The sequence below is a fragment of the Emys orbicularis genome, chromosome 20 (assembly GCF_028017835.1).
Source record: "Emys orbicularis isolate rEmyOrb1 chromosome 20, rEmyOrb1.hap1, whole genome shotgun sequence".
Lineage (NCBI taxonomy): Eukaryota > Metazoa > Chordata > Testudines > Emydidae > Emys > Emys orbicularis.
In genome coordinates, this window is record NC_088702.1 from 758,460 (window position 1) to 774,953 (window position 16,494).

At 69.2% G+C, this 16,494-nt stretch overlaps 1 protein-coding gene across 1 annotated transcript; it reads right to left on the reverse strand.

Moving 5' to 3' along the window:
- Window positions 1-4,576: 4,576 nt before the first annotated feature.
- Window positions 4,577-13,111, reverse strand: EFNA4 (ephrin A4). The gene is made up of 5 exons (XM_065420459.1): window positions 12,981-13,111; window positions 8,030-8,322; window positions 6,964-7,032; window positions 6,394-6,453; window positions 4,577-4,671 (listed from the first exon to the last, which is right to left on the reverse strand). Exons 1-5 carry the CDS (start codon window positions 13,109-13,111, stop codon window positions 4,577-4,579), a joined length of 648 nt encoding a protein of 215 aa, XP_065276531.1.
- Window positions 13,112-16,494: the final 3,383 nt, after the last annotated feature.

The window sequence follows — 16,494 nt, forward strand, 5'->3', positions numbered from 1 at the left end:
GGACTCCATTCCCAGCATGTCTCTGCAGGCACCAGAGGCAGGAGCAGATCCCCCAGCCAGGCCAAGCCTGGTGACCGCACTGGGGAGCCGTGGCCTTGGGGGCCACCAGCCATCAGGGCAGCTGGCCCCACGGGGGTGGGGCAGGGTCTGTGTGTTCAGCTCTGGAGGCCCCCTGTCCTAGCGCTGGCATGGGGCAGCCAGGCTTGGGGAGCAGGGCCCAGCGCAGTCCCCACTGAGCCAGCCTCGAAGGGTGGATCCCACCCAGCCACGGGCAGGCCCTACCCAGAGCTGGTGCCCCTGGCAGGGAAGCCCCGTGGCCAGTGCCCAGCCCTTGCCGGGCAGCGGGAGGCCTACACAGCCGCAGGGACAGGCTCTGCTGAGCACAGCTGGGGGTGGGGCTGTCTCCCTGCAGACACCGCTGCACAGGGCTGGCAGATTTGTGGGCGCTGCCGGAGGATGGATGGGCTCATAACCAGGCTAGTCACACTGCTTTATGGCTGGCACTAATTCTCCTCTAGCACCTATCTGCGCTGCGTATTCTAATTGCCTCGTTTAGGCGTGGGCGGGGGGCAGAGTTAGACGGGGCGGGGGCGCCAGCTCCAGGGAATAAATCCATGGGATGGGCTTTTTACAGCTGTTTTCATTGGGAACGTACAATTGCAGCTCATGCCCAGGTGCTGCTGAAGAGCAGAGGGTGGGCAGAGACGTGGCACTTTGGGCACCGCCACAGGAAAGCTCGCAGCACAGGAGCCCTGGCTGGGCACCCAGGGGAGCTGGCAGCGCTGGGGGCCCCAACTGGGCAGTGGCGCAGGGGAGCTGGCAGCGGCGGGGGCCCCGTCTGGGCACTGGTGCAGGGGAGCTGGCAGCGCCGGGGGCCCTGACTGGGCACCGGTGCAGGGGAGCTGGCAGGGGCCCCAGCTGGGCACTGGTGCAGGGGAGTTGGCGGTGGCCCCAGCTGGGCACTGGTGCAGGGGAGCTGGCAGCGCCGAGGGCCCCAGCTGGACAGTGGTAGGGGAGCTGGCAGTGGCGGGGGCCCCAGCTGGGCACTGGTGCAGGGGAGCTGGCAGTGGCGGGGGCCCCGGCTGGGCACTGGTGCAGGGGAGTTGGCGGTGGCCCCAGCTGGGCACTGGTGTAGGGGAGCTGGCAGCGGCCCCGGCTGGGCACTGGTGCAGGGGAGCTGGCAGTGGTGGGGGCCCCGGCTGGGCACTGGTGCAGGGGAGCTGGCAGCGGCGGGGGCCCCGGCTGGGCACTGGTGCAGGGGAGTTGGCGGTGGCCCCAGCTGGGCACTGGTGCAGAGGAGCTGGCAGCGGCAGGGGCCCCAGCTGAGCAGTGCCGGGGGCCCTGGCTGGGCACTGGTGCAGGGGAGCTGGCGGTGGCCCCGGCTGGGCACTGGTGCAGGGGAGCTGGCAGCGCCGGGGGTCCCAGCTGGGCAGTGGCAGGGGAGCTGGCAGCAGCCCTGGCCGGGCACTGGTGCAGGGGAGCTGGCAGTGGCAGGGGCCCCAGCTGGGCAGTGCCGGGGGCCCTGGCTGGGCAGTGGCAGAGGAGCTCTGCATTGCAGGAGTCACTCACAGTTGTTGATCTGAGCGCTGATGCTGCTGCCGCCTCCTTGTTGTCCCGTTGCCAGCGACACGCAGCAATGACAGGCCTGGAAATTAACATCTCCCTGGCAGCGAGGTGCCCGCCCCACATGCCAGCCACCAGCTGGGCCCCATGCACCTGCTGCTGGGGGCGCAGGGGGTGGGGAAGGGCACTGACTGCCCAGGGTGGGGGGCCGCCCTCTGCAACCCACTGCAGTTTATTCTCTTCCCAAGAGGCTTTGGGGGCAGGAAGGGGAGACGGGGGGCTGGGTGCTGGCCGGGGGCTGCAGGGAAGGACACCCCAGCCCTGGGCCAGGGCTGCAGCCCACTTGTGTCTCGGTGCCCCCAGCTGAGCACAGCACCGTGGGCCCCAACTCTCCGCTCACCCCCACGCTGCCCCCCGACGCCATGCAGGCCTGCCCCTCCCCCCACCCGGATCCTCCCCGCCGTGTGTCTCCGGCGGAGTCTCGCTGTTAACATCTCCCGGCGCTGCAGCAGCGCGCTCGGCTAATCAGCGCAACATGCCCCATCGATCGCTGGCCGGGCGCCAGCCTCAGCCCCGCCGGGGAGCGAGCGAGCAGCCGCCGGCTCCTGCGCGGGTTACCCTTGCCTGCAGCACCAGCCCTGGGCCTAGGGACGGGGCCCCCTGCCCGCCGGGCTCCCCGCAGGCCCCCGAGACGCCCCGGAGAGCAGAGACCGGCTCCCAGGTACCAGGCGGGTGACTGAGTGGGGCACCCCCTGCCCGTTGCCACCCCACGGAGCCCAGTGACCCCAGCCCAGCTGCTGAGTGAAACCAGTTAACCCCCTGACTGCTGCATTAGTCTCCTCTACGGCCGAGACAGCAGGGAGCCGTCTCCCGGTGCCCCCAGGCACCCCCCAGGACCATCTCCGGGAGAGCTGCGCGGGCCATGCCCAGCGGTGCCCACGCTGGCTCTGCCGCGCTGAGCGGGTTATCAATTCCCTGCTCCCCCATCCCCACGGAAACCCAGCCTGGCCGAGCCGCAGGGTGCTCCTGCCATCAATCAGGGCAGGTCGGCCTCGGCCTCCCCACACGGCCCCCGCCAGCCCCCTGCTGGAGGGCCCCCCAGCGCCGTGGCACCCCCTGCTGGGGAGGTGCAGCAGCGAGCGGGGCCCCGGCTCCCCGATCCCACTCACAGCAATTCAACCCCCAGTGGGAACGGGGACCATGAGCCAACCCACCACACGCCCCTCCCCTGCCAGCCCCCCTCCATCTGACCATCCCCCCCAACCCCCTCCAGCGCACAAGGGCCTGCGACAGGCTCCATAAGACCTGGAGGGGGGGGGGTTCCAATGAGCACAACACTCCCTCCCTTTCCCAGGGCTCTGGGGTCCCCCCAGGGCTCTGGGGCCCCCCCAGGGTGCTGGGCCCCCAGCCCAGCTGCTGCGCCGAGGCAACAGGCAGAGGGGGAGCCCCCTGCATGGCCTCTTGTGGCCCGGAGGAAGCTCCGCGTCGGCTGGGATTGTGGGAGCAACGCCAAGGCCAGGGGAGGGCCCCCCACGATCCCACACGGGGCTCCCCCCACCCCTCACTCCAGACCCACAGGCCTCGCCCAGGGACCTGCTGCCAGGCAGGCTGAGGCACAGCGCACGGGCGATGCACGTGGGGGGGATGTGCCCCCTGAGATCGGGGCAGAGTCACCCCGAGCCAGCCACATGGGGCCCAACCCCTGTGAGCCGCTGGGCAGGGCCTGGGGGGAGAGCAGGGGCCAGGGCGGCAGACGGCTGGGCGCGGTACGGAGCAGCACCAGCTCCTCTGAGAGCCACCCTACAGCGAGGGGGGCAGCGCCCGGCATGTGGCCCGGTTGCAGCCTCAGGGGCTGGCGGTATCGGGCATCGGGGCCAGCGGAGCCGCCGGCATCTTGCAAACGCTTTATTGGTTGGCTCAGTCGCTAACACAGATACAAAAATACAAACTGTACACGGCCCAGAGGGGCGTCTTCACGGAAGACAGATCAGCGTCGCCAGAGCGAGGGGCTTTACCACGAGGGCGCCCAGCACCAGGGCCCGAGGTGTGAGGGGCTCCGGGGGACAGCGTCCAGCCCTGCCAGTGGAGGGGGGGGCCAACTCCTGGGTGCTGTCCAGGGCCGTACCCTGCAAGGCCAGAGCCAACAGGATCCTCCGACTCCCCATGGGGCCTTTGGGAACGTGCCAGGCGGAGAGGAGCCCCCCCCCCAGCGACAGCCCCCCCGGCAGGGTCCCTCCTGCTGGAGTCTCTGGGAGTCGTCCATAAGCAAAGGCCCATTTCACGGGTGCACAGAGCCCTGACCACCAGGAGGTGCCAATGAGGCCAGGATGGAGGCAGGCATCTGACCGGCAGCAGCGGGGGCGACGGAGAAGGGCCCTGGGGAGGGAGAGAGCCCATCAGGGGAGCACTCCGGGCTGGAGCAGGAGGGGTGGGCACGGTGCCCAGGGACTGAGCGCTGAGCTAGGAACCCGGGCCCAGAAATCAGCACCAAGGGGGAGCCTGCCTGGGATCCCCCCCTGGCAAATCACCTCTCCCGAAGATGGAGCAGACGGGGGGCAGGTCTATCCAGAGCTCCCTTCATCCCCACAGCATACCAGCACCAGGCCCCCCCAACCTCCCACCGTGAGCCCCCCAGCTCCTCCCTGCACCCCCTGGAGACACTGCACCCCAGCTGCCGGCCGGTCCCAGGCACCCTGGCCTTGCTAACATCCCTGGTACCTGCCCTCCACCAGGGCACCCCTTCTTACCGCCCAGCCAGCCTCTCTTCCTCCAGCTGAACGCCAGCACGGGGCGCCTCTGGGACCGGCACATCCTGGGCTCCGGCACCTCGGCCTGGGCGCTCTGGGGACCGGCAGGTGGAGCAGCTGAGCCGGGGGACTGAGCTGGGGTGAAGGCGCCCGCCCCACAACCCACGCCGTGGGGTCGGCTGCTTGGAGGGTTTGGGGGGGACAAAGTCCAAAAATCCCCAACTTTGCAGCAAGGAGACCCCCCCCCAGAGTGCGGGGGGGGGGGGTCAGAGCCACAGGAGGGGGATGAGGGCGAGGCTGAGGCAGGGGCCGTGGGGCCGGAGCGTGGCCAGCGCGGTGCTGTGACCCGGCGACTCGGTGTCTGAAGAGAGAACAAGAGCGAAAGGGCCCAGGCAGCTGGGGGGAGCTGGTCATGGTGAGCTCCCCCGAACCCCTCGCTGCCCATGTCCCCCACCTCCGTGGGGCACGTAGCACCCCCCCACACACACATACTCACCCCTAACCTCCCTCCTGCCCATGCCCCCCACCTCCCTGGGGCACGTAGCACCCCCCCACATACTCACCCCGACTCCCCCTGCTCCCATGCCCCCCCACCCAAGGCATGTAGCCCCCCCACACACATACTCACCCCCTGACCCCCTCCTGCCCATGCCCCCCACCCCCGTGGGGCACGTAGCACCCCCCACACACATACTCACCCCCTGACCCCCTCCTGCCCATGCCCCCCACCCCCGTGGGGCACGTAGCACCCCCCCACACACATACTCACCCCTGGCCCCCTCCTGCCCATGCCCCCCACCTCCGTGGGGCACGTAGCACCCACCCACACACATACACTCACCTCCTGGCCCCTCCTGCCCTTCCCCCACACCTCCGTGGGGCACGTAGCACCCCCCCACATACTCACCCCGACCCCCCCTGCTCCCATGCCCCCCCGCCCAAGGCATGTAGCCCCCCCACACACATACTCACCCCCCGACCCCCCCCGCTGCCCATACCCCCCCGCCCAAGGCATGTAGCACCCCCCCACACATACTCACCCCCTGACCCCCCTCCTGCCCTTCCCCCCACCTCCATGGGGCACGTAGCACCCCCCCACACACACATACTCACCCCCAACCTCCCTCCTGCCCATGCCCCCCACCTCCCTGGGGCACGTAGCACCCCCCCACATACTCACCCCGACCCCCCCTGCTCCCATGCCCCCCCGCCCAAGGCATGTAGCCCCCCCACACACATACTCACCCCCTGACCCCCCCCGCTGCCCATGCCCCCCTGCCCAAGGCATGTAGCACCCCCCCACATACTCACCTCCTGACCCCCTCCTGCCCTTCCCCCCCACAGCACCCCCCCACACACATACTCACCCCCCGACCCCCCCTGCTGCCCATGCCCCCCACCTCCGTGGGGCACGTAGCACCCCCACACACACATACTCACCCCCTGACCCCCTCCTGCCCTTCCACCCCACCTCCGTGGGGCACGTAGCACCCCCCCACACACACATACTCACCCCCTGACCCCCTCCTGCCCATGCCCCCCACCCCCGTGGGGCACGTAGCACCCCCCCACACACATACTCACCCCCTGACCGCCTCCTGCCCATGCCCCCCACCTCCGTGGGGCACGTAGCACCCCCACACACATACTCACCCCCTGGCCCCCTCCTGCCCATGCCCCCCACCTCCGTGGGGCACGTAGCACCTCCCGCACACACACATACTCACCTCCTGACCCGCTCCTGCCCTTCCCCCCACCTCCCTGGGACACATAGCACCCCCCACACACATACTCACCCCCTGACCCCCTCCTGCCCATGCCCCCCACCTCCGTGGGGCACGTAGCACACACACACACACATACACTCACCTCCTGGCCCCTCCTGCCCTTCCCCCCCACCTCCGTGGGGCACATAGCACCCCCCCCACACACACATACTTACCCCCTGACCCCCTCCTGCCCATGCCCCGCACCTCCGTGGGGCATGTAGCACCCACACACACATACTCACCCTCCGACCCCCCTCCTGCCCTTCCCCCCCCATCTCCCTGGGGCACGTAGCACCCCACACACACATACTCACCCTCCGACCCCCCTCTCCCACGGGGCTGAGATTTGTGAACTTCTGTCACAGGCTTTGTTGCTGGAAACAAATCAAACCCAGAATCCGTCAGTGACTCTGTCTCCAACAGGAAGCCCCCCCAATCCCCAGCACTGCCCTTGTGCTGCCCCCCCCCCCCCCCCCCGCCGATCCTGGGAACTGGCCCTGGCCAGCCTCCTTGCACCAATGTGCGTCTGCCCCCTACTCACAGGGTGTGGGGGTGTCCATGGCATTTCCTTCCGAAATCAGCAGGCTCCCTCCCCCCCACGGGAGCCAGAGAGAACCGGGGGTCCCCTCCCCGCAGTGCCAGCAGCACAGCCCCCACGCCAGGGTGGAACCAGCCAGACACCTGGAGTCCCCCAGACAGAGCCGCCCTCCTCCTGCCGCAAGGGATTCTGGGAAGAGTCTAGATGGAGAACGGGCTCCCCCTCCCCAGGGCTCATGCCCACCCCACGTCTGGGTCCCATTAGCAAGCTCCTGCCGTGTAGGGGGGGGCCCCGCTCAGCCCCCCCATCCACCCCCCCGCCCCGTCGCCCGGCCAGACAGACTCACTTGTTGCCTTGCAGCAGACGGCCACTCGTAGCCTCAGGCACCGCCCGGCACTCTCTGGGGTGGGGACAGCTGGGGGCAGAGACAGGGACATCAGGGCACTGCCCACACGGGCACAGCCGGGAGCCAGGCCTGCCCCGAACCCAGGCATCCGGGCAGCAAGGCCAGGGCCCTCCCCCTCCAGTCCCCACTCCGCAGGAGCCCCCAGCCCGCTCGGACCCCTCCCCTCCAGGGGCCATTGAGGGGGATTTATGAGCAGCTCCCAAGCGCCTGGCGGGCGGCTCCGTGGCGGGGGTCTTAGTGCAGCAGGAAGCACCTGTGCCCAGCAGAAGAGAGTCGCCCCCCGCCCAGCTGGGAAACATCAGTCCAGCCCCTCCCTCGGGGCGGGGGAAAAGCAGGGTCAGCCGGGGTCACTGTCAGGGGGACGCCAACAGACCCAGCTACTCCCTGGCTCGCCTGCAGGCACCGGCCCGTCCACTCACAGGGCAGTGCCCGCCACGCCCCCGGGCACTGGGGATCTCTGCGCACCCCTCGGCCAGCGCTGCTGGGGAGAGCAGTGAGGCTACGACCCCGGGGGAGCCCTGCCCCTAACAGCCCACTCCTCACTCGCACCCTGAGTAGACCAACGCTCCCCCAGGCCGGCCACTGTGGGGTGCTGCGCCAGCGCCACCTCCCCACCCAGCATGGAGGCACAGCAGCAGGTTGTTTGGATGGCCTGTGGTGTGGGGGGGAGAGACCCCGGGGAGCCACTCCCCACCCCTCTCAGAGCCCAGGCCCTGGCAGCCCGGGCCAGCGAACTCTTGGGGGCAGCTGGCATTGGCTGGCTGGAGCAGGGGTACCCAGCCAGGGCCCAACTCAGGCAGCAGCCAAGATCTGGGCAAGGGGCGCCCCCTCCTGGCCACCTGGCACACTGCAGTGGGCTGGGGAAACGGGGACAGAACCCCTGCCAGGGCACTGCCTCCCAGCTGCTCCCACATGCACCCAGCCCACAGCTCCGCCTGGAGCCAGCCCCGCTTGACAGGGCCTGGGGGGGTCCCTGGGGGCACAAGCGGGCCCGGGGGACACTCACAGATGATGTAGTAGGTCTCCCCCGACTGGTACTCGATGCCCAGCGCGAAGGGCGTGAAGCGCCGGATCTTCTCGGAGAAGAGGACGGGCCCGAAGGGCGCATGGGGCCGGTTGCATTCCCAGAGCTTGAGGGCACCGGGTGTCTCGTAGCAGCCCCGGTAGCCCTCGGTGTCCACCATGTGCAGGCTGAAGGTCTCGGCCCGGCCCGCGGGCACTGGGTGCTCGTAGTGCGGGCAGTAGATGTCCAGGTAGTCATTGATGGAGACCTGGACAGCATAGTCGTCATGCAGGAAACTGGGCGAGAGAAGGGGCCAGGGAGTGGGCCCAGAGCCATGGTGCCAGGAGGGCTAAGGGGGGCCAGCAAGGGGGCAGGGAGCTGGTGGGGGAGCAGCCATGGTGCCAGGAGGGGCAGGGAGCTGGGAAGGTTGGGGACAGCAGCACCCCCTCCGCACCCACCAAACCCTGGCCGGAGCGGCTGTGGGGGAAGGGGAGCCAGAGTTCAGCCACACCCACCATCTGCCCACTGTACCCAGCAGCCAGAGAAGGTCTGGCCCGGGGCTGACAAGTGCCCGTGCTGCCTGTGGGCTCAGAGCCGGCTGCCTGGGCAGAGGGGTGAGGTTCCTGCAGCCGGACACTTAGCAGCAGCTGGGGCAGAGCTGCCCGGGCCATGACACCCAACGGTCCCAGCCAGGCCCCACATGCTGAGAGCTGCACCCTCCTCCCCTGCCCCTGGCTTCTCCCAGAGTCCGTGCGTGTCCCCAGGGTCGGTTCATGTTGGCTGGTTACAGGGCACCAGCTAACGCCAGGGAAGGAACTGGGAACTCGGGGGTGGCTTGCATTGGCTTTACAGACTCCTTTGTGCCCATTTCCTGTGCTGGAGACCTTGGCACTGCCTGCAGGGGGAGGGCGCTGGGACAGGGTGACGAGATTCCTGCTCGCCCCTCCTGGGCACTTCAGACAGAGGGATGGACCCAGCAGGTGCCAGCTCCCAGGGGAGCACAGGCCAGACAGGCAGAGCCAACGGGGTCAAGGGACTGACAGCTGCGCTTGGCCCCCGACTCACCCCACTGCACACGCCAGCTTTGGGGGCCGTGCGAGGGGGACAGCCCCAGGCCCTCTCCCCCGGTGGTCAGGCCAGGTGCTGGCAGGCCCAGGCCCCAACACCTGGAGTGGACGTGTCAGCCGCTGGCTCCCACGCAGCGCTCGGCTCCAGCCTGTTGTTGAAACAGCTCCGGGCAGCCGGCCTCGCTGAACAAAAAGGCATCAGCTCCGATTAGGCTCAGCCTGCTGGAACTGAATGCGCTCGGCGGGGCGGCTGGGGAGCCGGGGCCGCGGCTCAGAGCCCAGCCACGCCGGGCCGCGAGCTGAGCGCGCACAAACCCCCTGCCCCAGGCGCAGGCCTCAGTGCCCCGCTGCGCTGATCGGCTGTGACATACCACTGGGGGGAAGGGACGCTGCTCACACACCGGGCTGCTGGGGCCAGCACGGGCCCCTGTGCAAAGTCTGGTGTGCACAGTGCATGGCCCGGTCCAGGGAGCTCACACGCCTGTGCACGCACACACACAGTGCACGGCCAGGCCCAGGGGAGCTCACACGCCTGTGCACACACACAGGGCACGGCCAGGCCCAGGGGAGCTCACACGCCTGTGCACACACACACAGTGCACGGCCAGGCCCAGGGGAGCTCACACGCCTGTGCACAGACCCACGCATGGCCAGGCCGGGGGCAGCTCCAACAGGATCCAGATTCCCAGTGGCTGCAGTGGAGGATTGAGGCTGGACTGGGCAGCGCTGGCAATGGGAGGGAGAACGGTCTAGTGGTTACAGCGCAGGAATGGGACCAGGAGATGCAGGGGACTGGGCTGTGCCCGCTGTCAATCCACCCTCAGCATGAGACAGACCCACCAAGGGCAGCTGAGAGCAGCCCCAATCCAGCTGCACCCCCTGCTCTGCCAGGGCAGCTTGGCGGCTGTGCCCAGGAGGCAGGGAGCGCCAGGCAGTGCCCTGCCCTGGCAGGCAGTGGGCTGGGACATCAGTGCCCGTTTAACGAGGGCTGGGCAGGTAAGAGCTCACACTGCCCTGCCCCACCCACCAGTCAAACGCAGACACCTGGCCGATCCGCCTCCCCCGGGCAGGGCAGGGCAGGCGGCGTCTGTGTTCACTGGGCAACAGCCCGGGATGTAAACAGGGCTGCAGGCCAAGCCCCGCTGCCCCCCTCCCCTCTGCCCCACGCCATCTCCTGGGCTAGGCAGTTGGGAACCTGCCTGGCATAGCCAAGGAGGACAGCGGGGCCCGGCTACCAGGGGCATCCTGCTACTCACGGCCCTGATGCGTCGCTCCCTTGGCGCGGGCACACACAGGGCTGGGGACGGGCTGCCTAGGGGGGCACAGTGAAAACTACGACCTAGTTCTGACCTGGCCTCCCAGCCACAGACCGAGGTCCAGGTGCCCCCTGGCCCACGTGCCACCTCCACGCCCCGTGGGGCCAGCTCTGATGGGAATGCCCAGCACTAGGGGTGCACGCCCTGCTGAGCCTCTCCCCCAGCCCACACTCCAGCCTGTCTGCTGCAGGACCCCAGGGAGCTGGGGCCCTACAGCGGGGCTGTCCAAGGCAGGTCCCCGGGTAGCAGGGTCGGCAGTGCGCAGTGAGCACAGCCCGGCTAGTCCCTGCACCGGCCTCGGCAAAGGCTGATGCTGGATCAGCCAGCACCTCGGTCCTGACTCGGGCAGCTGGGCCGCAGCTATTAGCCACGCTGCCGTGGGGGGGAGCGGGCGGCCAGCCGGCCCCACCTACACCCTGCTCTGCCAGCTCCCGCCAGCAAACCCGGCCCCAAGCCATGGGACAAAGACGCAAAAGGGGGCAGGTCATGGAGTGCCCCCCCATTCAGCCATTCGCCCCTGGCTGGCCCAGACGCCAGCACCACAGGGGAGGGAGCCCTCCTATCTCACCTGGACACAGAGCCTCACCCACGAGTAAGAGGGGAATTTGGACCCCCTCACAGCCTCCCCAGGGGCTTCCCTGGAGGCCCAGAGCCCCCCACAGGCCTGGCCCTGGGCACCCCCCTGCCCCAGATGCTGGACTCCTCTACCACCACTTCCTCCTTGTACCCGAGCCCTGCCCAGGTTACGGCTCCCAGGCCTGCCCCCTTTCCCCCAACTTGTGCTCAGGTCCTGGGGAAGCCCCTTCCCTTCAGCAGGGCCCAGGCTCCGGTGTGACGGGCCGGCACAGGAACCGCTGTGTGTCAGGCATAGGCCGAGCCCCATCCCTCCCACCCCACTCAGAGCATCAGCAACCTCAATCCCTGCCAGGGGGCCAAGCCCACAGGAGCTGGGGGTGGAGTGGGTCTCGGCACAGGCAAGGGGCCTACATGTGCTCTGTGCCCCGAAGCTGAGGGGTAAGGGGCTAACAGCACTTGGACGGAGTGATTTGGGGGGCAGGACTCTCAGCGTTATCGCCCCAGAAGAGCTGCGGCTCCAAGCGCGTCCTGCGGCAGAAGTCAGGAGCTCAGGGTGGGGTTTGCTCCAAATCGCCCCCAATGCTGCCGCATTGGGAGCCAGCTCTCCCCCTGCCCCCCTAGCAGGCCGGAGCCCTGGGAGCGGGCTGGCATCTGCTCGACAGAGCTCTGAAAATGAGGCGGCTGGGGCAGGGGGAGGGGAGATGGACTCATCCCCAAGTGCAGCTGTGCAAGACCCTCCAGGGCAGCCTGGCGCAGCCTGTGCCCAGCACCACGGGGACGAGCCAGGACCCTCCTGCCTGGAATAGCAGGGAAAGGTCAGGGACCCACATGCCCTAGACTGCCAGTCCCCTCAGCCCCCCGCCCCGGGCACAGTCTGGTTTAGTCAAGTCTCAAACACAGTTCAGCTTTGTAGAGGGAGGGCCCTGCAGCTCCCCCATTGCCACCCTCCCCTCCCCCCGTGTCACGGGGCACGGCCTGTTCTGCCCCACGCTGGGGGAGCCCGACTCCAGCAGCCGGAGAAGCCTTCGGGCACAGCCCAGGTGCCCTCGCCATTGGAGAGGGGGGGTGGCACCCTCATGCTGCCTGCAGAGGGGGCAGGAGCGGCTGCCACACTCGGGGGGGACAGAAACAGCAGAGGCAGGCCCCAAAGCGGCTTCCTGACGCTCCAGCCCCAGAACCCACCTGCCAGCTCAGCCCTGGGACTCGGTGCCAGCGGCTCACGCCCCGGCAGACAGGAGAGTTCCCAGGTCAAGGCTACAGATGAGGCTGATGGGGCGGGGGGGCAGGCACATCCCCTGGGCACAGCCAGGAGCAGCGCTGGGCCCGGCCACGCCCACGTTGGATGCAGGGCCAGCTGCGATCACTGGGGAGGGCCTATGGGGCCAGCACTTTCCACCTGGTTCAGGCAGCAGCAGGCCCACAGCCTCCTGCCCCTTTGCAGGGCGCCAGGCGCTGCCGGGCCGTTCCCACGCCGGGCGCTGCAGGAGGCGGGACGTTTCCCGGGGAGCGAGTCGCCCCAGACTCGCCCCGACTCGCCCCCTGGCCGGGCGGCGCCGCTCAGGAACGCCGGCCTGGCACAGGTGAGGCTGGCAGGACCTGCCCAGCGCAACGCCCGCTCCCTGCCCCGCCGCCTAGCAGCGCCGCCCGGCCCCAGCTGGTGAGGGGCTGGTCCAGCCCTCGCACCGCCCGCAGCGCCCCCCGGGGCATTTTACCGGCCAGTCGCTGCTGGGGCCGGGGAGCCCGGCCTGGGACTAGCCCGGAGCGGCGAGCTGCAGGGCGCAGCCGGGCCCCCATCGGCGCCGGGCTGGGGCCGGGCAGGGGGCGCGGGCAGTGCAGACAAAGGAGCCGCCGGGCGCGCAGCCGGGGCCGGCCGAGGACCCCCAGCCACCGAGCCCCCCGAGCGCGCCGGGCCGGGCAGGCGCCCCGAGCACCCCCGCTCCCTACGGCCCCCGGGCGCGGCGGCTCCGGGCCGAACCGGGCCGGGCCGGGCCATACCTGGGGTTGCTCGAGTTCCAGTAGATGATGTACCGAGGGACGCGCTTCGGCCAGAGCCCGCGCTCCGGCCGGAGCCGCCCCCACAGCAGCGGCCCCCAGAGCAGGAGCCGCAGCAGCAGCGCCGGGCGCATCGCTCCGGCCAGGTCGGGCGGCGGGCGCGGGACTGCCGGGCGGGGGGACTGACCGGCGGGCGGGCGGACGGGCGGCGAAGGGGCCGGGCGGGGGGCAGGGCAGGGCAGGCCCCGCCCCCAGCTCCAACTTCGGGCCAATCAGCGGCTGGAGCGCAGCCACCCCGAGCAAAGTTCCCCAAGTCCCAGCTTAACCCTTTGGGGGCCGAGCGCACCTGCCCCCCCCCGCCAGCGCCCCCCGTTAACAGCTCAGCGGAGCCGGGCACTGGGGGGAAAACCCCAAATATTTCGGCCCAAGTTTTGGTTTCCCGGCCGCGGTTCTGGACGAAGTGTCCCCATTTCCGCGGGGGGGGGGTGGGGGGGAACGGCCCTTTCCGCCCCCCCCCCCCCGCGTGGAGCAACCCTAGGGACGCCTGCAGGGCAGCTGCTGGGCTGGGCTCAAACTTTTTTTGCTGTGACCCCCTTTGAAAATATTTCAGGCTGTGACGACCCCCCTCCCTTTCTCCTGCCACCCTCACTTCTGCGCTGCTGCTGGCGGTGGCGCTGCCTTCAGAGCTGGGTGCCCGGCCAGCAGCCGCCGCTCTCGCAACCCCCCCGACCAGGGCGGCTCTATGTTTTTTGCCGCCCCAAGCACAGCAGTCAGGCGGCCTTCAGTGGCATGCCTGCGGGCGGTCCGCTGGTCCCGGGGATTCGGTAGCGTTTCTGCCGGTGAGCTGCCAGTCCCGTGCCTTCGGCGTAGCCACCGCCGCATTGCCGCCAAAGCCGGGGGACCGGCGGACCTCCCGCAGGCATGCCGCCGCAGGCTGCCTGACTGCCCCCCTCACAGCGACCCCCACCCCCGACTTGCCGCCCCAGGCACACACTTGCTGCGCTGGTGCCTGGAGCCGCCCCTGCCCCTACAATAGTCTTGTGACACCCTTTTGGCTCAGGCCCCCCCGTTTGAGAAACGCTGCATTCAGGACAAGGCCAGAGCGGAGCCCTGGGGTCACCTAGGCCAGAGCCACCCCCGGGCTTTCCCCATCCCCGCCTCCAGTCCTGTGTGAACCAGAGCAGAGCCCTGGGGTCACCTAGGCCAGAGCCACCCCCGGGCTTTCCCCATCCCCGCCTCCAGTCCTGTGTGAACCAGAGCAGAGCCCTGGGGTCACCTAGGCCAGAGCCACCCCCGGGCTTTCCCCATCCCCGCCTCCAGTCCTGTGTGAACCAGAGCAGAGCCCTGGGAACAACCTGCCAGGGATGGAAATCCCCCCAGCCCGATGTATGGTGCCTGGCCCAGTGGTTATGGTCTGGCAGCTTAGGTCTAGTCTGAATTTGGCTGGTTTCTACTTCCAGCCGTCAGAGCTCTCGGTGATCCCGTTTGTCCCCCCAGGCCGGGCCTTCCCTCTCATAAGCTAACCAGGGTGACCCCTGGAGCCCGGCCGGATCGGACCCCTATTCTAACCCTTTACCAGGCTGGGGGCTCCGCTCTGCCCCCTCGCCAGCTCATCAGCATCCTTAGATTGTGGGCCCCTGGCTTCCAGCAGTGCCCAGTGGGGAGGTAAAATCACCTCCCTACGCCGACCCCAGCCACCCTGGGCCTGCATCAAGGACCCCACTAGACCTCTCTCCCCTCCCCATGCTGGAACGAGAGCCCAGGCAGCCTGACTTCGTGGCCCCCACCTAGTCAAACCTTCCCCTTATCTCAGGAAGCAAATCATTTCGAGATCTCACCAAAGGGGACCTGTCTTGGGGCCTCCCCTAAGATCAGTGGGGTCGGCTCCCAGTTGGGCTGCTGGGGGGAGGGGAAGGGCATAGCCGGTCCTAACCGCTGCGCTTGGCGGGGTCCCTTCAGAGGCAGCTCGGGCACTTTTCCAAAGCCCCAGCCGGGCTTGGCAAGGAGCCTCAGTCTGCTAAAGCCAGCCCGGTCCACAGTCCCCATCGTACGGCCCGGTAGCCCCCCGCCCTCGGCAGCACAGCCAGGGAGGCCCCAGATGGACCTGTCCTCCCTGAGCTCTCCCCCCCCCCCCATCTCCTCGCTGAGCTGTCCAGGTGCACTCACCTCACAGCCCTGGGACCCCCCCCGCCGGGCCCAGTCTGCCCAGCTCCTGGCCATGCAGCCCCCCCAGCAGCATTCTGCCAGATGAGCAGGAAACATCCCCAGCAATGCAGCCTCAGCTCCCCATGGCAGGGTCAGGCCGTGGTCCCTGCCCCAGGGGCACAGGCCCTGGCACCCCCCTCTCCTTGGGGCTGCATCCCAGACCCAAGGCCTCCCCCTGCCCCCATGCTGACAGGCGTCACACCTCCCTCCCACTCCCCAGAGCCCCCTGGAGTCCTGGTGCAAGGGCCAGAGCCGCTGCGAGTACCCCCTGCTCTAAGCAGCGCCCGCCCCAGCCTGGTTACGCTGCACTTCCAGCAGCGCCTCCCCCGGCTGGGTCTAGTCACATAGCCAGGCCAATGCCACAGCCCCTGTGGCAACAAAAGGTAAGTGGATCCATGCGGCCAGGCAGCACAAGAGAAACTTTGTTCCGTGTTTGGGGGGGCGGTGCCGGCGCTGAATGGTTCTGGCGCGCACAGTGCAAGGGAGAGCAGCCTTTGTGCTGGCGCGGGGGAGAAGCCGGGACTCAGGCCCTAGGGCCAGCGCCCTGGGACGGAGCCTGGCACAGAGCCACAGGACATACTACCACCGGCCCCCATCCCCTTGGCGCGGCCCTGCCCATCGAGCGCCGCCTGGCAGCACGGACCAGCAGCGACCGCACCGGGCTGAGCTGGGGGCGAGATCCCGGAGCCATGCTCCGGGGCTGGTCCTGGCTGCACAGCGTTGGGGGGGATGGGAACTGCCGGGGGGGGGGGGGAGTGATGCCAGCACACCCCAGCAGCGCCCCTGGGGGGCATCCATAGCTCTTACCTATGGGGACCACCCCCCTGCAGGGCGCTGGGGGAACAGGGATGGGCGAGCTTATGGGGGGATGGAGAGTCTACCCCCAAGGGGAAGGTACCCAGAGGCAGAGGGGGCCCCCCATGCCTGCCACCGAGGGGGAAGGGTTCCCCCTTAGGAATAGAGACACCCCCACCCCACCCCCGGGGATCCCCGAACTCGCCACTCCCAGGCTGCCTGGCTCTGTGCCCGGCTGGAGTTTGAGCTGCCGCGCCACCTAGTGGAGCATCGGGGTAACCACCGGGGGAATTTCAGGGTCGTGGCTCCAGCAAGCAGCAGGGCCCACCCCCAGCCCCCCAGGCAGGTCAATGGCACCAGCTCAGAGGGCTCCCCCCGCTGCCCTCCCCCCACAGGAGGAGGCAATAGAATTTGTCCTAGGCCTGGCCCTTCCCGCTGCGCCCAACGCCCCATCCGGCTCCCCTCCCGTGCCATGCTGGGGGGGCACAGAACCTCCTCTCCCCCTGGCAACCCAACC

Coding starts and splice junctions, on each gene's coding strand:
- EFNA4 (XM_065420459.1), bottom strand. CDS start 13,111: ATGCGCCCGGCGCTGCTGCTGCGGCTCCTGCTCTGGGGGCCGCTGCTG. Junction 7,033..8,029: donor GGAGACCTACTACATCATCT/GTGAGTGTCCCC, acceptor CTCTGCCCCCAG/CTGTCCCCACCCCAGAGAGT. Junction 6,454..6,963: donor CGTCTGCTGCAAGGCAACAA/GTGAGTCTGTCT, acceptor ATTTGTTTCCAG/CAACAAAGCCTGTGACAGAA.